We start from the raw sequence: 20,975 nt of genomic DNA, 5'->3' as shown, positions 1-20,975 counted from the left end.
GGTAAATGGCCAGGGATGTGACCCGCTTCCCACAGCCTTTCTCTCCCCTGGATTCATGAGGAATATAAAGGCATTACCTCCTCCCGGTCTGTCATAACGGCAAAAGACCCACTAAAAGAGAGGACAAAATTCTTGATGGGAGAGTCACTCGGGAAATTGGAAAGGTAGATGTAATTTATCTTATCTTGGCTGGAAAGGAGAGCGAGAAAAAGAGAAAAATGCCGACATTAGGTTGAGTAGTGGGCCCGCTTCAGTTTGGAGAGCCAGTTTGGGGTAGCGGTTAAGGCCGAGAAATCAGGAGGCTGGGAGTTCTAGTTCCAGTTCTTGTCCGGCCTTAGAGATGAAAGTTGGCTGGGGGACTTTGGGTCAATCACGAGGAGTCGGTGAGTTCTAGTCCTGCCTTTGGCATGAACACCGACTTTTGAGCCAAACGCTCTCTCTCTCTCAGCCCAACCACCTCACAAGGGAAAATAGGAGGAAGGAATATTAGGTACCGTATTTTTCGGTGTATAAGGCGCACCGGAGTATAAGACGCACTTATCTTTTTTGGTGAGGAAAAGAAGAAAAAGAAATCCCCCTCTGCCTCTGAGCAATTTTGCCTCGGTACAGCAAACAGCCTGCTTTACTTTCGTTTTCGTTTTCAGCATAGCTTGATTAACACAAGGGGGAAAAAAAATCTGCTCCAGCAATTTACCTCTTTGCAGCAAGCAGCAGAGCCCTGCGTAAAACAGCTGAGAGCAAATCAGCTGAGAGTCGGGAGGCCGATCCAATCAACTTGTGCTAATTAGTCTGTGCTGAAGCTGAAAGGAGCTGGTTTTTTTTCTTGCTGTTTGCTTGCAAGGAGGTAACTGCTGCGAGGCAGAGGCCAAAGGGTGGGAGCCAGTGGGTGGCGGGGCTACATTCGGTGTATAAGACGCACCTAAATTTTCACACCCTTTTAGGGGGGAAAAGGTGCATCTTATACTCCAAAACATACGGTATGTTTGCCGCTTTGAGTTATTTATAACGAAAATAATAAAGCTGGGATGAAGTCTAATGAATAAATAACTAAAATGTCTCGTCCTGGTCCCAAAGGTGCTTTTTCAAAAGGCAACTGGCCTTTCCTTGTTTTTCCTGGAAGACGTTTGGCTTCTCGTCCAAGAAGCTTCTTCAGTTCTGACTGAATGGTGCAGGATGGAAGGATTTATATGCCTTGCAGTCCTCTGGTCCTTAGCCCTCTCTCTCTCTTGAGAGTCGCTGAGGCTGCTTGGAGGTTTCTCTATGCCTGAATTGTGCAAATGGGCGTGGAACCTTCTGGGAACTGCTGAAAGGACTGCGTTGAAAAGACTAAGCTGTCTCGCCCTTATTATATTCCTTGTTTGTTTCTACTGGCTAAATTACCCCCTTTGGACTCTATGACAGTTCAGCCTAGGAAGGACAAGCTTACCTTTGCAAGATCACGTTCCCCCAAATATAAAAAGCTTTGTTGAAGGGGTTGTAAGCCAGGCCTCGTGCGATCAGGGGTTTATCTGTGTATTTCTCGGTGCCCAGGAGCATCACGAAACCTTTATCGGAGGCTGTTGAGAAGAAAAGAGAACTGTCAAAAGAAAAGTTTTCAGCGGCAGTTGCAGGAAGACTGCAGAAGAAGAAGAAGAAGAAGAAGAAAAGAAGCAGAGCCATCTCTTCTTCCTCTCTTTGTTTTGTGTCTCCTTGTTTATCTGAGGACCATCCGCTGTCCTGAACCTCAAATCCCCCTGAAAGTCGGAGGACAGGACAGCTCCTGAACAACAGACTCAGCAGAAACTCAAGGCAGAAAGGAACAAGGACAAATTACGGATTGGAGAGAAGCCCAGGGTTGAACCCAGGGTGTCGGGGAAGTGGGGGGAGAGGAATGTCCTTAGTGCTGAGCTTGGTCTTTTTCATGAAGACATTTCATCACCCAACTAGGCAACAACGTCAGGGTTAGAAGGGAGTGGAGTTGGAGGAGGAGGAGGAGGAGGAGGAGGAGGAGGAGGAGGAGGAGGAGGAGGAAGAATAGTAGTATTAGTAGTAGTAGTACTGTGGGGTCCTTGATGCTCTCTGAGCTTGGTTGTTTTCTTGCAGACATTTCATCACCCAACTAAGTAACATCATCAGTGCTAGAAGAGAGTGTGGTTTGCTCTCTTTTTTACATGCGAATGGCTTGCCCTTTCAGGGTTGACGGTGGTAGTCTTCACGGTCCCTTGATTAGGTTGTTGTTTGCTGTGACAAAACTCAAGACAAGCATGCTAACCAGCATGGCTGACAGGAATTCTGGGAGTTGAATCCATGCATCCTGAAGTTGCCGAAGTTGGGAAACCCTGCGTTAAGCAATGCCATCTCTCAGGAGCCAAAAAGACGCCCTTTTCTGTTGCAACACCTTCCTTCTGGAGCAAAGTTTCCCTCAAGATCCAGAGGGCCTCTGTTGTTGTGCTGTGGCTTAGAAAAGCAGTGAAGCCCTGCCTCTTCTCCCAGATCATTGCAAGAGAGAGGGAGACGCCCCTCCCTTCTTTTTCACCAGCTCTGTGGTTTGGCTTCCTTTCTTGTGAAAGATCTTTTTTTCTCATCTTTCTCTTGTTTCTGTTGTCATTTCGTTGTTGTGAGCTGCCCAAAGGTATTGAGAGTTGGGTGGCATGACAGTTTGATAAATGAGTATTATGTTGTTTTGTCGCAGAGTCAGCCAGATGTTTAGACTGGATTGGATATTCCTCTCCACCTCCCAAGGACCAGGTGATGTTGTGACCCGTACACGGCCAGTGCAGATAGTAGCTGATTCCGACAGCGAGGAGGCTGGTGTGGTGCTGCGCCAGCAGCCTGTGCAGCTTGCACTCGAGTCGGACAATGAGGAGGCTGGAGAAAATGTGGTGCCAGAGGCAGGGATTCAGCCAGGGCCTTCAGAACCTCCAGAAGCTCCTTTAAGTGAAGAGGACGAGGAGGAGCCTCTTCTCGATGCACGGGCGCACAGAGCTGCCAAAAGGCAGGAGTGGCTCCTCAGGAGGAGGTCTCCTCAAGAGTAAGGCTTGGGGCTAATTGGCCACTCCCTTAGCCTATTTAAGGAGGAACACCGACTGAAGCAATTTGCAGGGAACAACTTCGTTCACATACCTTCGTGTCTTGTCTTGCTTATCTTATCAGCTTCCTGCAAATTGCTTCTGGGCATTCTGCCAACCACAGTAAGCTTTCAGTTATTATTCTTTGAATTCTTGGTGGCTGTTAATGCAGTTAATTAACAGCCGTTGTTGTAAAAGACTGGTTTATTTATTAAACTAAGGTTTGAACGGACTTTGTGTGTGCTGCGTTCTTTGGGATCCGTAGCTGGGGCAGAACAGGTGACTTTCATAAACCGCAAAGAAAAGGTATGGTTCTTACCCCTAGGTACATGGCTAGGGGCTTTGTAGATTAGTTCAAAATGCTCCTGCTCTGGAAACAGAAGAGAAAAGAGAACAAAGGTTAGTGTGTGAACACAAACAAGTAGCTTAGATCAGGGGTATCAAACACAAGGCCCAGGGGCCGGATCCGGCCTGCGGGATGCTTAGATCTGTCCCACGGGGACGCCCTGAAAACAGCAAAGGAGTGGGCCGCGGTGCCCCTGCCAGAGAAAACAGAGCTCCTGAGGGATATGCGCGGCCCTCCCGAGTTCCGTTTTCGCTGGCAGAGGGTTGCAAGGAGGTCATCGCAGCCGAAAATGGAGCTCGGGAGCCCGTTTTTGCTGGCAGCGCCCTCGGGCCGCCACAGGCGCTCCCGACACGAGTGATGTCGAGCTGGCCAGGCCCACCTTGGCCACGCCCACTCCTGAGGTCAAACACAACCCTGATGCGGCCCTTGATAAAATCGAGTTTGTCACCCCTGGTTTAGAGTCAACAGCCAGCATGTAACGTTTTTCTCCTTAACCTAGGGAAGTGGCAAAGATAGGTTACAGTAGCATTGACCATGCTGATATCATCAGGTAAATCAGGGGTGAAATGCTCCCGGTTCGGACCGGATCACCCGATCCGGTAGTGATGGAGGCGGATGGTTCGGAGAACTGGTAGCAAAAATCCCTTCCCCCCCCCCCCCCGCACCCATGCCCAGCTGAGCCACACAATCATCAAAGGCTTTTTTTTTAACGTTTAAAAGCATTTTTTCTACAACCTCTTGGGCCGAAAAAATGCTTTTTAAAGTAAAAAAAAAAAAAAAAAGCCTCTGATGGTCGCGTGGCTCAGCTAGGATCGTCAAAGGCTTTTAAAAGAAAAAAACCCTTTTTTTCTTTTAAATGCCTCGGATGATCCAAGCTGCTGGGATCGTCAGAACCTTATGAAAGCTCTGACGAAGAGGTTGTTAAAAAAATGCTTTTAAAAGTAAAAAAAAGAAAAAATAGCCACGCCCACCCAGTCACATTACCACCACCCTACACCAAGCCACACCCACAGAACCGGTAGTAACAAATTTTAGATTTCACCACAGAGGTAAATCCTTCTGTTTCCAAGTGTCTTGAAATGGTTCCAACTCCTCCTGTATTGTACAGGTAGTCCCCGACTTACAACAGTTCTCTTAGTGCCCCTCTGAAGTTACAACGGCACTGAAAGAAGTGATTTATGACCATTTTTCACACTTACGTCTGTTACAGCATCCCCGTGGTCACGTGATCAAAAGTCAGGTGGTTCGTAATTATGACCGGTTGCCATGTCCTGGGGTCATGGGATCCCCTTTTGCAACCTTCTGATGAACCAAATGAAGGGGGGAGGCCAGATTCACTTAACCGGCCTGCTACTAAGTGAAGGTATGGTGGTTTACTTAACAAGCGTGGCAAGAGAGGTCGGCAAACGGGGCCAAGCTCAACTTCACAAATGTCTCGCTCAGCGGCAGCAATTTCGGCCTCCGTTGTGATCAACAAGTCCCGTGGAAAAGGACTTGAGCATTATTACTACGATCTGGAACGAGCTCCCCCCGGAGATCCCGGATCTGCGCACCTTCCGTCGCGCCCTCAAGACTTTCTTATTTCATCAAGCCGGCCTGGCCTAAATCTTCTTCCCTTTTTTAAATGTAAATTTTCATTAGTTTTTAAATTATTGGGGTATTTTAAAATTGTCTCAGCCAAATTATTTAATTCGTTTTTATTCTATTTTAAATTTTTGTATTTATGTGTTTTATTCTGCGGCTGTTCACCGCCCTGAGTCCTTCGGGAGGAGGGCGGTATAGAAATCTAATAAAATAAACAAATAAATAAATAAATTACCCCTGTCGTATGAAACAACGTAAGTTCTATTTCTGGGCTTGCGAGTCACCAGGAAATGGAACATGTTTTCCTCTGTCAACAAGGCCCATGAAATTATGCAATCCAAACCTGGAGAAAAGAAAAGAGAGGTCCAAATTTGGAGAGACGCATGGAAGTGTGTTAGATGCGCCCATCCCGAAGTGCGGGTCACCTTTTCCCAAAATCTCCACAGCAGCTGAAGCCTACACAAACAACCCAGAGTGCCAACTCTGAAGCGAACCTGGCTGAAGCCGTCTTGTGCTCATAGTTTTGCCACGAAGCCTGAGAGGGGGAAGGGAAGGGGAGGGGTGAAGTAGATAGCCTGGCTAACAGTCAAAACGAAACGTTTTCCTTTGGGAACCAAGGTCGTTGTAAGAGGTGGCTGGTGGAGGAGGAGTGGAGCCCGCCAGCTGTATTCATTGGACAATGTGACTGGTGACACCTGGGAGGGGGGATTTTTACTCTTTTAATTAGGTGAAAACCGCGGGAACTTTGAGTGTTGGTTTTCACTGGCTGTGCCAATAGGATGTATCTGTTGTGGCCCGCCAGCAGCCAGCAGAGCTGGCAGCGGATTCGGACAGTGAGGAGGTTGGGGAGGAACGTGGGCCAGTCCTGGAGCCTGCGGAAGGCTCGGACGAGAGCCATCTGGGAGTTACCGTATATTTTGGACGCAAAAAAAATTTTTTTTTTTTCAGCCTCTCAAACGGAAGTTTCGGAGGCTTTTTTCAGCCTGTGAAACCCCCGTTTCAGAGGCTGGGCGTGGCTACATTCTGTGTATAAGATGCACCCAAATTTTCACCCTCTTTTAGGGGGGAAAAAAGGTGCGTCTTATACTCCGGAAAATATGGTATGCGCTGCCTCCGGACCCTCCAGAATCTGACATCAGCGAGGCAGAAGAACAATGTGAGCCTGTTCCCAGCGTGCATGGCATGCGCAGAGCTGGCAGAAGGCAAGAACAATTAAGGGAAAAAAAAGGGTGACTCGGGAGTAAGGCTTGGAGTTGATTGGCCCCTCTCAGAAGGCTTAAAAGAGGAGCAAATGGATGTGAGCCTTTGCAGGAAGCAATTTGTTCATTCATTTGTTCAATTTGTTCATTTGGTCGGTTCAAGCTCTGAGAAGTCTGTTTGACTCTGTGCTCCGTCTGGCCTTGCAAAACTAATTGGCAATTAGGTCTCTGGCAGCGTTTCAAGGGAGATAAAGGTGGGTTCCTTATCAACGTTACCCTGAAAGACTGTGTCAACGTGAGCAGACCTCTGTCGGAATCTGCACAGACTGTTTGTGAATCATTACGGGCTGTGAATGACCACAATTCACAGCCGTCTCAATAAAAGAGGTTTTTGGGGACTAAGATTGTGGTTTATGCTTTCTCAGGAAGCCTAGGTCAGAACAGTATCCAATAAAGATGTTCTTTGAGGAATCCACCTGTCTCGGAGTTCTCCTTTCAATGGGTGCGTTACTTGGAATGCTGACACAGCGGGGAAAAGGAAAGGCAACTTTTCAACATGTAAAAGGACTTACGGAAGATACGATAGCATAAGGTCCTCTTCCTTTCTTTTAGGGAGCCACTCGCCTTCACAATCCCATCTAAAGAGAAAAAAAAAAAAAAAACAGAAGAAAAACAGTTCTTCCTTTCCTGGGCATGGTCTCACACCTGTCAAAATGCTATACAATTTGGGATGAACACCCTTCGAATGGTCTGGGAGTAGGAATGGATTTCCACAGAAAAAATTGCAGACTACAGGAACCAGGAGCACTACCGTGCTTCCCCGAAAATAAGACCCTGTCTTATATTTTTTTTTAACCCTGAAATAAGCACTCAAAATCCATATTGGGCTTATTATCAGGAGATGTCTTATTTTGGGGAAAACAGGGTACTCCAAGTGGCCTCAATGACTCTCTAAAACAGTGTTTCTCAACCTTGGTAGCTTGAAGATGGGTGGACTTCAACTCCCAGAATCCCCCAGCCAGCGCTGCTGGCTGGGGGATTCTGGGAGTTGAAGTCCACCCATCTTCAAGCTACCAAGGTTGAGAAACACTGCTCTAAAAGGATGCAAATGACCAGCTCTCTTCAAGGAGTATAAATCCTTCAATTCCCCACCATGCAGTCAGAGCGGAAGAAGCTTCTTGGAGGAGAAGCGAAACGTCTTCAAAGAAAAAACAAGGAGAAGTCCAGCTGCCTCCTGAAAAAGCACCTTTGGGACAACTGTGACCTGGATGACGGAGAATCTCTACTTCTAATACACTACCTTTGCAACTTATAAGGAAGAATTCTCCTTCCTGAGAACCGCCACCGAGGGCAATCACGTATTCGGTGTTATTGTAAGGGAAAAAGACAGGAACCAGCTTCTTCACGCAGACGTTGTTCAAGATCCGTGTCCACAGAACTAAAGGGGCAACAGAGGGAGAAAGAGAAGATCCCTGGGGTTATTTTATTTATTTATTTATATTTAAATTTATATACCGCCCTTCTCCCGAAGGACTCAGGGCGGTGAACTGCCAAAAGTAAAAAACATAAGAGTACAAAATTTAAAAACAATTAAAAAATATATTAAACAATCTGGCCCAACAATTAAAATACCCCCATTTAAAATTCAAATTAAAATTAAACAATTGGAGAGTTAGGCCAGCCCGGCTTGTTGAAATAAAAAAGTTTTGAGGGCCCGGCGGAAAGTACATAGATCTGGAATCGTCCGTATCTCCAGGGAGAGCTCGTTCCAGAGGGCAGGTGCTCCCACAGAGAAAGCTCTCCCCCTGGGGGCCGCCAGTCGACATTGTTATAAGACCCTGTCAGAAAATTCTGCCCATAAACCCCCTTGCAACTTCCTGCTACCTTCTAAAAGGGAAGGAAAGGAGGGTCAGCAGTCAGGGGGATGGACTCAAGGGCAGTAGCCGATGAGTGAGTGCACCGTTGAAAGAGTTATCCCAAAGGCACAGGAGTTAGAATGCAGTATTGCAGGCTGGCTCTGCCGACTGCCAGCAGTTCGATCCTGACTGGCTCAAGGTTGAATCAGCCTTCCGTTTTCCCGAGGTCGGTAAAACGAGGACCCAGATTGTTGGGGGCAATAGGCCAACTCTGTAAACCGCTTAGAGGGCTGGAAAGCACTGTGAAGCGGTATATACCGTATTTTTCGGAGTATAAGATGCACTTTCCCCCCCCCCAAAAGAGGGTGAAAATTTGGGTGCATCTTACACACCAAATGTAGCCCGCCCACCCGCCAGCCCCCACCCTTCATCCTCCGTGCGTCCTCTCAAACGGAGCAGCCTCTCAAACGGAGCTTTCGGAGGGTGAAAAAGCAAGGCACAGAGGCCAAAATGGCAACCCAGAACAGCTGCTGCCTTGCCAGGCCGGTTCCGGGCTTCCCCTGCTGTACTCACTGGAGCGCCCTGCGACAATCAGCCTGCGTTTTTAAAGCTGCTTTTCTGCCCCAACGAGGCGCGTGCACGCTCACAACCAGCGAACCTGTTGCTAAAGTTCACCTCTGAGAACAACTGATTGGGGGTATTCCAGGAGGCCAATCCACCAGCCAATCAGCTGCTTGTATTGAATCAGGCTAATGTGCTGAAGCCGACGAGGCTGTTTGCTGCAAGGACACTAGCCAGATGAATACCAATGAATGCTGATAGGCAGAGGCAGAATTTTTTTTTTTCTTATTTTCCTCCTCCCAAAATAAGGTGCGTCTTATACTCCGGAGCATCTTATACTCCGAAAAATACGGTAAGTTTAAGGCCTATTGCTCTTCCTTTTCCCCTTCCTTCCTTCCTTCCTTCTTCTCTCTCTCTCTCTTCCATGGTGCGCAGTGGTTAAAATGCACTATTACAGGCTTAACTTTGCCCACTGCCATGAGTTTGATCCTGATCAACTCAAGGTTGACTCAGCCTTCCATCCTTCCGAGGTGGGTCAAATGAGGACCCATAATGTTGGGGGGAGGGGGGGGCAAGAGGCCGACTCTGTAAACCGCTTAGAGAGGGCTGGAAAGCACTGTGAAGCCCCATCACGGCTCTTGAACCCCCGTGGTATTCCAGAGGACTTACTCAAATTATGGTAAATCACATACTTCCACGTGTAATTATAGATCACTCAGTCTCTGGGACCTTAATCATGCGTGGAGTAAAGCAGGAACACGAGGAATCCAGTGGGTTGAATGGACTCTCTGGCAGAAAGCTTTGTTTTTTTTTAACCAGATTATGGACCTTCCTGGCGAGGCCATGCTCCTGGAAGCATCGCAGCGGGATGGGGGGGTGGAGGGTGGGTGGGCGCAGGAGCATTTTGGGGGGGTTATTTTTTTAGGCTCACGTACCAGATCCTTTGGTTTCTAGGTGTAAAAGTGGATAATGCCCTGTAAAGTAATAGACCAGTTGGTTTTGCCGGATGAAGAGAGTGCTTTCGGTAGCGATGGTGTCTACAATGGAGGAGGAGAATTTTCCCTGCGGGCAGGAAAGGGAGCCAATCCAGCAGCTGTCAATGGCCACCTGGAGCAGAGCAGGAGACAAAAGCCAAAGCTGTGTGAGCTGAGAGGAGACAGAGCATCTCTCTCGATGGTCCTCCCCAAGGGCAGTGGCCTTTCACCCTCTGGAGCAGGGGTCTCCAACCTTGGCAACTTTAAGACTTGTGGACTTCAACTCCCAGAGCTTTGCTGGTTGAGGAATTCTGGGAGTTGAAGTCCACAAGTCTTAAAGTGGCCAAGGTTGGAGACCCCTGCTCTGGAAAGTGTGGAAACACAGGATAGTCCTCGGCTGACGATCACATCGGAGGCCAAAACCTCTGTGGCTAAGTGAGACATTGGTTCAGTGAGCTTTGCCCCATTTTATGGCCTTCCTTTGTCACAGTTGTTAAGTGGATCGCGGCAGCTGTTAAGTTAGTCACACAATTGTTCAGGGCATCTGAACTTCCCCGTGGACTTTGCTAGTCAGGAAGTCGCATAAAGGGGATCACGTGATCCCTGGGACGCTGCAACCGTCATGAAGACGAGACAGTTGCCAGTTGTCTGAATTTTGATTTACAGGATGCTGCCATGGACTCAAGTGTGAAAAATGGTTATAAATCACTTTTTTCAGCGATAGCAATGGCCCTTAGACTTATAGACCGCTTCGCAGTGCTTTACAACCCCTCTCTAAGCGGTTTACAGACTCAGCATTATTGCCCCCAACAATTTGGGTCCTCATTTTACCCACCTCGGAAGGATGGAAGGCTGAGTCAACCTTGAGACGGTCAGGATTGAACTCCTGGCACTGGGCAGAGTTAGCCTGCAATGCTGCATTCTAACCACTGCACACCACTGAAGGGAGGGAGGGAGGGAGAGCAATCGCCCTTAGAGTTATATACCGCTTCACAGAGCTTCCCAGCCCTCTCTACACAGTTTATAGAGTCACCATATTGGCCCCAACCATTTGGGTCCTCATTTTACCCACCTCGGAAGGATGGAAGGCTGAGCCAACCTTGAGGCAGTTCGAATTGTTGAACTGCAGGCAGCCGGCAGGCAGCAGAATTGAGCCTGCAATACTGCATTCCAAACACTGCGCCACCACGGCTCTTAGTAATGTTATAACTCTGAATGGTCACTGAATGAACTGCTGTAAGTCGAGGACTACCGGTAGTTATTTATTTCTCCCTGTTTACCTCTATGATGTGAAATGACTCAAAGTTTGTATTTGAGAGGATGATGATCTTCTTCTCGGGGATCCCTCCCAGGATAAGCACAGGCGCGTGCCGGTAAGTGGCCCACAAGGGGCGTGACGGATCTTTCAGCCCAAAGATACGTTTCATGCTGTACAACTGTACTCAACCAGAGAGGGAGATACAAGAGACGGTCAGCACTTGCCCTTCAACACAAAACGTTTGAGTCCACAATGCGAAGCCAAAGATGTTTAGGGACTGGGTGACTGAAGCATATAAAGAACAATCACTGAAATTGGGTATGTCTAGTTTAGGGGTGTCGAACTCAAGGCCCGTCCGTGGGCAGAAATTCAGCAGGTTCTGACAGGTTCTAGAGAACCGGTAGCAGAAAACTGAGTAGTTCAGAGAACCAGTAAATACCACCTCTGGCTGGCCCCCGAGTGGGGAGGGAATGGGGATTTTGTAGTATCCTTCCCCTGGAGTGGGGGGGAATGGACATTTTGCAGTATCCTTCCCCCAGGAGTGGGGAGGGAATAGGGATTTTGCAATATCCTTGCAATATCCGTGGGGTGGAAATGGACATTTTGCAGTATCCTACCCCTGCCACACCCACCAAGCCACGCCCACCAAGCCACGCCCACAGAACCAGTAGTAAAAAAAATTGAATTTCACCACTGCCCATGGGCAACATCCGGCCTACAGGATGCTTAGATTTGGCCCACGGGCCCGCCCTGGAAACAGCGAAGGACTGCCGTGGTGCCTCTGCCAGTAAAAACGGACCTTGGGAGGGCCATTTTCCCTGGCAGAGGGCTGCAGGAGGCCGTTGTGGCTGGAAACGGAGCCTCAATCAGTGACATTGAGCTGGCCATGCCCACCCTGGCCACACCCACCCGGCCTCCCGAGGTCAAACACAACCCTGATGCGGCCCTCAATGAAATCAAGTTGGACACCCCTAGTCTATTAATCAAAAGGACTGGGGGTGACATGATAGCAGTCTTCCAATATTTGAGGGACTGCCACAAAGAAGAGGGGTTCTGGGTCCACCTGTTCTCCAAAGCCCCTGAAGGCAGGACAAGAAGCAAAGGATGGAAACTAATCAAAGAGAGAAGCAACCTAGAACTAAGGAGAAATTCCCTGAGTGTGAGAACAATTAACCAGGGGAACAATTTGCCTCCAGAAGTTGTGAATGCTCCAACATTGGATTATTTAAGAAGAGATTGGATAGCTACTTGTCTGAAATGGTATTGGGCTTCCTGCCTGAGCAGGCAGTTGGAGTAGAAGACCTTTAAGGTCCCTTCCCACTCTGTTAAGTCACAGATTTTAGTTGGACCACAGCAATCTTCGCTGTAGGTGAAGCTTAGCTGCCCTTATTTACCAATGAGGTTAGTTTTGTATGTGTGAGGCGATGGGAAGATTTGGGTCAGTTTGATTTGGAAGTGGTTGAGCTGGACTAGAAAACAGGAAATTGTGAGTTCAAGTCCTCTGGCCAACTGAATGTCCTTAAAGAGATGGCTGGATTCACAACGGAAAGGGACTGCTGGAGTGACCTCTGTCCAGGGGAACCAAAAGAGGCATTTGCCTTATTGAATGCAAGCAGGCTTTGCTATGGCATGTTGGCTGCTGGCCCCTCCAGCAGCCGAATCAGAGGAGGAGGAGGAGGCGTGGGAGTCAGGGTCAGCATCAAGGCAACCTGAGAGCTCCGAGGGAGAAGAGGGACTGGAGCTGTCAGAGATAGACACAGAGGCAGAGCCTGGGTCATCCGTCAGCCCTCAGATGGAGAGTCAACAGCCCCCAGGTCTGGAGGTGGCTGAGGAGGAACAGCTGGGGTCCAGTGCCTGACATGTGGATGTGCAGAAGGCAGAGGAGAGGAGAGCAGTGGAAATCTATGAGCCGGTCCTTGGGACGGAAGAGCTACTGCTGCTGGCGAAGCCCCACCCTAGTTCTGCGGTTAAAGGCAGGGGGCAGAGATGAATAGATGTGGCAGACAATTATTCATCTTCTGGCCGGATGGACTTGTTAGCCTGCGGTGAGAGAGAAACTTTTTTTGCCAGCACTCCTAATTAAAGGAATCTGAGTTCACTTCAGAAAGTTTGTTGTGTTTGGGGAGCTGAGTCAGAACAGGCTTATTAAGACCATGGACACTTCCCGAGCATCGTAATTTGCAAACCCCTCCCCCAGCCTGCAGCAAATTACCTTCTCCCCAATCCTGAATTTTTCGTCTTTCTCGGATGGCTCCATAAATCCATTTATGTTAATGTTCATCCTAGGAAGAAAGGGAAAGGAGAAGACGCGTGCATATGAATATTTCATTTACTACCTTTGTGAATAACTTGTCTGCCAAAGCAAATTATACTGTGATATGATACTTGGGTCCAAGAGAGCCCCAACAAAGGGAAAAAGAAAAAAAAGTATGAAATGGGGGAGAGCAATTTAGAACAAAATTATCTGACAGTCACAGCAGGGGGCCTTCTGGAAAGGGAGAAATTAAAAAGTATGGTTCCAACAAAGTGGTTTGAGAGGCAGTTTGGTCTAGTGGTTCAAGGAAGTAGGCTAGAAAGCGAGAGGCCGTGAGTTCTATCTAGTCCTGCTTTAGCTATGAAAGTTGGCTTAGTGACTTTGGGCCGATCGCCAGGAGACGTGAGTTCTAGTCCCATTTTAGGCATGAAAGCTAGGTGATTTAGGGGCAATCAACAGAAGACCGTGAGTTCCAATCCTGTTCTGGCTTTAAATGCCAGCTGGGTGACCTTGAGCCGGTCCCTTTCTCTCAGTCCAACTCCCCTGACTGGTTGGTGGTGGTGGTGGTGGTGGGTAAAATAGGAAGAGGAAGGTATGTTGGATATCTTCGCCGCCTTGAGTTATTTGTAAAAGAATAATAAATGCAGGAAAAAAAATAAACGAAAGGTAGCTAATATTAATCCAGGGGTGAAATCCAGCAGGTTCTGACAGGTTCTGGAGAACCGGTAGTGGAAATTTTGAGTAGTTCTGAGAACCGGCAAATACCAACCTCTGGCTGGTCCCAGAGTGGGGAGGGAATGGGGATTTTGCAATATCCTTCCCCCAGGAGTGGGGAGGGAATGGCGATTTTGCAGTATCCTTCCCCCAGGAGTGGGAATGGAGATTTTGCAACATCTTTCCCTCGGAGTGGGGTGGGAATGGCGATTTTGCAGTATCCTTCCCCCAGGAGTGGGGTGGGAATGGCGATTTTGCAGTATCCTTCCCCCAGGAGTGGGGAGGGAATGGCGATTTTGCAGTATCCTTCCCCCAGGAGTGGGAATGGAGATTTTGCAACATCTTTCCCTCGGAGTGGGGTGGGAATGGCGATTTTGCAGTATCCTTCCCCCAGGAGTGGGGTGGGAATGGCGATTTTGCAGTATCCTTCCCCCAGGAGTGGGGAGGGAATGGGGATTTTGCAGTACCCTTCCCCCAGGAGTGGGAATGGAGATTTTGCAACATCTTTCCCTCGGAGTGGGGTGGGAATGGCGATTTTGCAGTATCCTTCCCCCAGGAGTGGGGTGGGAATGGCGATTTTGCAGTACCCTTCCCCCAGGAGTGGGGAGGGAATGGGGATTTTGCAGTACCCTTCCCCCAGGAGTGGGGTGGGAATGGCGATTTTGCAATATCCTTCCCCCAGGAGTGGGGAAGGAATGGGGCTTTTGCAATATCCTTTCCCTGCCACACCCACCAAGCCACACCATGCCCAACCAAGCCATGCCCACAATTGAATTGAATTCCACCACTGTATGAATTCCCTTGCTGGCAGTGTTTAGCAAGAGGGGAAGGCTAGGAAGAGTCATGATCCCCAACCTCTTCTTACCTCCTGTTGAGTATAGGGAGCCCAAAGCCATTCGTCCTCACCATAATGCGGTTCACAACACTGCCATTCAAGAAGGGCATCGGCGTGAACCAGACCATCGAGCAAATTTCCTCGCTCTCACAATCTGTATCTGGAGAGGCAGAGAAAAGCACATCACGCGGCCTGAGCTGCTTGCCCAAAGATGAGCAGAAATCTACCCCACCTGACCAGACAGAGGCAGGATTTTTACCCTATGAAAAAAAGACAAACTTTTACAATATTAAAGAATGAATATAAGAGATTTGAAAAGGAACTCCAGAAAGATCCACATAAGAAAGAAGTAAAAATGAAAAAGGATATGCTAAAACATAAAATGGATTTACTGGAGAAGGAAGAGCTAGCCCAAAAAATAAGAAGTGCTAAACAGAATTATTTTGAAAATGCAAATAAACCTGGAAGGTGGCTAACATATAAATTGAAAAAAGAAAGGGAATCAAAAAAAATAACGCAACTGATTGACTATTTTCATATGACTGTGTACGGGTAGTCCTTGATTTACAACACTTCGAAGTTACAATGGCACTGAAAAAAAATGTGAGTTATGACCGTTTTTCACAGTGACAACCTTTGCAGCGTCCCCGGGGGTCACGTGGTCATAATTCACATGAAGGCTCGTACCTACGACGGTCGCTGCCTCCCCGGGTCACGCGATCCCTTTTCTTGCAATCTTCTCACGAGCGAAGTCCATGGGGAAGCCGGGTTCACTTTCACAATGGTGTCGCTCCCTTTATCAACAGCAGTGACTCCCTTTCCCAACCGTGGGCGAGAAAGGACGTAAAACGAGGCAAACCAATGCTTCACTTAGCGACAGAGGCTTTGGGCTTAACCGTGGCTATAAGTTGAGGGCTACCTGTACATGGGCAGGCAGAGGTGGCATGCCAAGTGAAGTCACCCCTTGGCTTTAATTCTGGATGGTACAGGTAGTTCTTGAATTACAGCCATTCATTTAGGGACCATTCGAAGTTACAACAGCACTGGAAAATAAAAAGACTTCCAACCGGGCCTTGCACTTAGAATCAAGGCAGCATTTCCGCAGTCACGGGATCAAAATTCGGGTGCTTGGTACCCAGCCTGTATTGATGACAGTTTTGGCATCTTGGGGTTAGGTGATACCCATTTGTGACCAGCTCCCAGCTGCTTCTGATGAGCAAAGTCTAGGGGGAGGAAGCCTACGGATTGGCTTAACAGCTGCTTGATTCATTTAAGAACTGCAGCGAGACGCTTAACGACCATGGCGGAAAAAAAAGGTCGTAAGATTGGGCACAACTTGCTGAATAACCGCCTTGCTTAGCAATGGAAATTCTGTTCCCAGGTTCTGGTCGTAAGTCGAAGACTACCTGTACACAAAGTAGAAGACTGGGTGAGGGGGTCCTTGGTGCTCTCTGAGCTGGCTTGTTTTCTTGTGGACGTTTCATTACCCTAAATGGGTAACATCATCAGGACTAGAAGGGAATGAGATTTGCAGAAAGGATGAGGAGGAGGAGAGGGGGGGGCTGTAGGGTCCTTGGTGCTTTCTAAGCTTCTTTCCTTGCAGACATTTTATTGCCCTTACTAGGTTACATCATCTGTGCCGGAAGGAGTGCTGTTTGCTCTCAGTTTAGATTCTGTCAGTTTAGATTCTGATTCCGTTTGTGCCTAGGCGACTGGAACTGGAAAAGAAAGATTTAGGGTGCCAAAACTGGATCAAACATGTCTTTCTGTTTTTCAAAGGCCATGAGCAGCACCCAGCAGATGGGCAGGAAGGAAGACCACAGGTGGGCTTCACATAATTTAATAACAGGTTCGCCCAGAATCAAAAATGTGAGCGCGCACACCATGCGCGCTGCGTCAAAAACACGGCGATTGTCTAGGACGGGATGGATAGCTTCGCTCGTGCACATGCCTTGCACACATGCGCGCTGCATCAAAAACACGGCGACTGTATCAGATGGGAAAGTGCTGGGGCGGGTGAGCAGGTCCAGCCGCTGGCCATAACTACCAGTTTGCCCGAATTGGTCCGAACCAGTTGAATCCCACCCCTGGTGAAGACCCTTTCCACTGCTCCAGCCTCACCGGCTTCTACAATGATGCCGAAATGTTCCTTGCCACAAACCCACCGTTCATCCGGTATGGGGCAGCCTTCATTTCGATCTGTAAACGTTCTTGTTTCTGGCGCACGGGATTGACGGGTTCCCTGAAAGAGACCCTCACGATTGGATTTAGTCCGCTGTAGTGGCCCACCCGGTTAGCTACCGGTACTTTCTGCAAAGAGGACAGAGAGTTTCTCACCAGCAGTCCTTTTCTTTTTTTTTAATTATTATCTATAAGGGCATCCAAAAGTAGCCCTCGCAGTGAGATAGGCAACTAACACATTGAACTAATAATAATAATTCTATTATTATTATTATTATTATTATTATTATTATTATTATTATTATTATTATTATTATTATTATTTTGATTTGTATGCCGCCCTATCTCCATAGGACTCAGGGCGGCTCACAACAATTAAAATCAAACCAGATAAAACATGTTAAAATAGATATTAAACACATATTAAACATATTAAAATAATCCAAACCCCATCAGTCCAGGCTGGGCAATTTGAACAGTCATGTTTTTAGTTCACGGCGGAAGGTGCGAAGGTCAGGGGCCAACCGGAGCCCCAGGGGGAGTTGATTCCAAAGGGTGGGAGATCCCACAGAGAAAGCTCTACTTCTGGGGGTCGTCAGCTGACATTGTCTGGCCGACGGCACCCTGAGTAGTCCCTCCCTGTGAGAACGCACCGGGCGATGGGGAGCTGTTGCTGGTTGCAGATGGTCCGACAGATATCCTGGGCCTAAGCCATGAAGGGCTTTATAGGTAATCGCCAGCACCTTGAATCTCACCCGGAGGGCAACTGGCAACCAATGCAAATCACGCAAGAGAGGTGTAACCCGGCCTAGCCTTCCCCACCCCCCCAACCAAAGTGTGTCACTTTTCTTAATAAATAACTAAAGCAAATAACAATTAACCGGTGGAATAGCTTGCCTTCGGAAGTTGTGGGTGCTTTGTCATTGGAGGTTTTTAGGAATAGACTGGACAGTCGCTCGTTTCAAATTGTATTGGACTCCTGCTTGAGCAGTGGGCTCGTCTAGAAGACCTCCAAGGTCCCTTCCAGCTCTATTCCAATTGACTAAAGCAGGGCCCTTCCAAACCTCATTCCTCTCCTCCTCTCGATCAAGGAACCCTTACCAATTACGCATGCATTTCATCCTTACCCGATAGAGGCAAAGTAGATATATTTTCAGGAAATATGGAAATCCATAGTAACGCTTTAAAAAAAAAAACAGAAATGATTTTAGAAAATCTTTTCTTTTTATAGGACATCACACACAATGCTTCTTTTTCTCCCATAAGGCAAGTGAGAGTTGTTATTATCTTCTACATCTCCAAACTTTGATGATTACTGCACTGGCTAAATTCAAAGCCAGATAGATAGATAGATAGATAGATAGATAGATAGATAGATAGATAGATAGATAGATAGATAGATAGATAGGCAGGCAGGCAGGCAGGCAGGCAGGCAGGCAGATAGAAGATATATATATATAGGTAGGTAAGTAGGTAGATAGAAGATATAGATAGAAGATAGCTATGATAGATATAAGATAGATAGATAGACAGACAGACAGACAGACAGAAGATATAGCTAGGTAGGTAGGTAGAAGATAGATAGTAGATAGAAGATATAGATATAAGATAGACAGCAGATAGATTATAGATAGACAGACAGACAGACAGACAATATATAGAAATAGATATATAGGTAGGTAGGTAGATAGAAGATAGATATAGATGGATAGAATAGATATAGGTAGGTAGGTAGAAGATACATAGTAGATAGATAGATAAGATAGATAGATAGATAGATAGATAGATAGATAGATAGATAGATAGATAAAGATATAGATAGGTAGATAGTAGATAGAAGATATAGAAGGTAGATATTTGACAGATGATAGACAGACAGACAGACAGACAGACAGACAGACAGACAAATACCGTATTTTTTGGAGTATAAGACGCACCTACCTTTTTTGGTGAGGAAAAGAAGAAAAAGAAATCTCCCTCTGCCTCTGAGCAATTTTGCCTCGTTGCAGCAAACAGCAAACAGCCTGCTTTATTTTCATTTTCGTTTTCAGCATAGCTTGATTAGCATAAGGAAAAAAAATCTGCTCCAGCAATTTACCTCCTTGCAGCAAGCAGCAGAGCCTTGCGCAAAACAACTGAGAGCAAATCAGCTGAGAGTCGGGAGGCGGATCTTATCACCTTGTGCTAATTAGGCTGTGATTCAGCTGAAAGGAGCTGTTTCTTCTTGCTGCTTGCTACAAGGAGGTAACTGCTGGGAGGCAAAAGCCAAAGGGTGGGGGCCAGTGGGTGGGCGGGGCTATATTCGGTGTATAAGACGCACCTAAATTTTCACCCCCTTTTAGGGGGGAAAAAGGTGCGTCTTATACTCTGAAAAATACAGTAGATAGATAAAATCAGACGCAAGTCACTTTCCAACCGCCTTGCTTAGCAATGGATATTCTGGTCCCAGCTGCAGTTATAACTTGAGGTCTACCCATATGTTGTGTAAAAGAAAATCCATTTGTCTATCTTGAGTCTTCCATACTTTACTCAGGATCCTTGCAGGATCTAGAAACAAAATGGTCTTTCTGCTCTCCTGTCTCTCATAGACTCAGAGGTAAGAGGTACTCACTGCATCTCTGTCATTGGGATCTACAGGTGAATCTTTGAGATCCTTAAAGCTCTCGACCACACTGCGAATTTCTTCCTGGTGGATGTAGCTGGTTATGTATCCTTCGACATCCTTAGTTTCACTGAGTGACGCAGCCCATCTGCATTGTCTCAGCGAGAGGCAAAGCTTCAATTGGAGGAGGAGACAAAGTAGGTTGGGCAGAAAAGATTTCCACATCTTGGGCACTTCCCTGCAAAAGAGAAGATAAGATGAGATGAGATGGGGAGGGGAGGGGAGGGGAGGAGAGAAGGAGAAGAGAGAGGAGGGAAGGGGAGGAGAAAAGGAAAAAGGAGGAGAGGAGAGGAGAGGAAAAGACAGAAGAGGGGAGGGGAGGAGAAGGGAGGGGAGGAGAGAAGGAGAGGGGAGGGGAGGGGAGAGGAGAGGAGCATCCCAGACAATCCAGCGGACAGACCCTGCTCAAGCATCGCTTATGTGCTTTGAAACCTAGCAGAAAGCGAGCAAACCTGGCGTTCCAACTTTCATTGCAATAATCCCTTTCAAAAAAGTTACAATAAACAGGAAATTAAATTATCAACATTATGGCCAGCTTGCTCCACATTTGATTACACTGAGCATGGACTTCAAGAGTGATGCTGAGGGGATCGAGGGTAGAACCAGTTTAGTTTAATGATTAAGGCACCAGGTCAGAAAGTGGGAGATGACGAGTTCAAGTCCTGCCTTAGGCAAGAAAGCCAGCTGGGTGACTTTGGGCCAGTCCCTCACTCTCAACACAATCCACTTCACAGGGTTGCTGTTGTTGTGGAGAAATTGGAAGTATTGGGTATGTTCATCACGTTGAGCCATTTGTAAAAATAATAAAAAGTGGTATGTATGTGTGTGTGTATGTGTGTGTGTGTATGCCTGTGTGTATATGTAATAACATTGTATAACCGCAACTTTCAGTCATGTATATATGTATATATGCCCTTCCTGATGCCTATGCAGAGTTTGCGGCAAAGAGAAAATATCTGCTGTGAACTCTGTGTAGGTGTCAGGAAGGGCATCCGGCCAATAAATGCTCAGCTCCATTCAGTCATTACAACTCCACCCTGTTAAAAGGGATTACAGGGTCGTAAAAAGAAAAAAAAATGTGTGCGTGTGTATGGATATGGATACGGATATATACCGTACGTATATGTTTAAACCTTCCATGAACCCTAATTCTTAAATAACACTGAAAATATAATCCATGGGAGCTTTCTCTGTTTTCTTTTCCGAAACTACAATCTGGAGATTCCTGGCAGTCCTTGCCATAATAGGTTTTTAAAAAGAGACTAGACAGCCATTTGTCCAGAATGGTTAGAGTCTCCTGTTTGAGCAGGGGGCTGGACTAGAAGACCTCCGAGATCCCTTCCAATTCTGTTATTCTATCTTCTGTCCACCGTCTCAACCCTTCCTACTCTGTCTTTTTACAATCCCAGAGCAAGGAGATAACTGTTGTGGTCCGCCAGCAGCTTGCAGAGCTGGCAGCAGAGTCGGACAGCAATGAGACTGAGGAAGAACATGGGGCAGTCCT

At 47.2% G+C, this 20,975-nt stretch overlaps 1 protein-coding gene across 1 annotated transcript in view; it reads right to left on the bottom strand.

The window, feature by feature from the left end:
- CATSPERG (cation channel sperm associated auxiliary subunit gamma) overlaps positions 1–20,975 on the bottom strand; it is a 46,628-nt gene that overhangs the window by 23,911 nt on the left and 1,742 nt on the right. The window contains exons 2-14 of the mRNA XM_070949760.1: positions 19,421–19,649; positions 17,937–17,990; positions 16,794–16,938; positions 14,659–14,788; positions 13,038–13,107; positions 10,848–11,003; positions 9,529–9,700; positions 7,477–7,614; positions 6,749–6,814; positions 5,213–5,320; positions 3,367–3,417; positions 1,427–1,556; positions 78–189 (exon numbers count right to left, since the gene is read on the bottom strand). Coding sequence (XP_070805861.1) covers positions 78–189; positions 1,427–1,556; positions 3,367–3,417; positions 5,213–5,320; positions 6,749–6,814; positions 7,477–7,614; positions 9,529–9,700; positions 10,848–11,003; positions 13,038–13,107; positions 14,659–14,788; positions 16,794–16,938; positions 17,937–17,990; positions 19,421–19,649 — 1,561 coding nt within the window. The remainder of the gene's footprint in view (positions 1–77; positions 190–1,426; positions 1,557–3,366; positions 3,418–5,212; positions 5,321–6,748; positions 6,815–7,476; positions 7,615–9,528; positions 9,701–10,847; positions 11,004–13,037; positions 13,108–14,658; positions 14,789–16,793; positions 16,939–17,936; positions 17,991–19,420; positions 19,650–20,975) is intronic.

The sequence above is a fragment of the Pituophis catenifer genome, unplaced genomic scaffold (assembly GCF_029215685.1).
Source record: "Pituophis catenifer annectens isolate HBS135680 unplaced genomic scaffold, rPitCat1.0.hap2 SCAF_9, whole genome shotgun sequence".
Lineage (NCBI taxonomy): Eukaryota > Metazoa > Chordata > Lepidosauria > Squamata > Colubridae > Pituophis > Pituophis catenifer.
The sequence above is the reverse complement of the archived record's forward strand: the minus strand, read 5'-3'. Positions and strand labels throughout refer to the sequence as shown.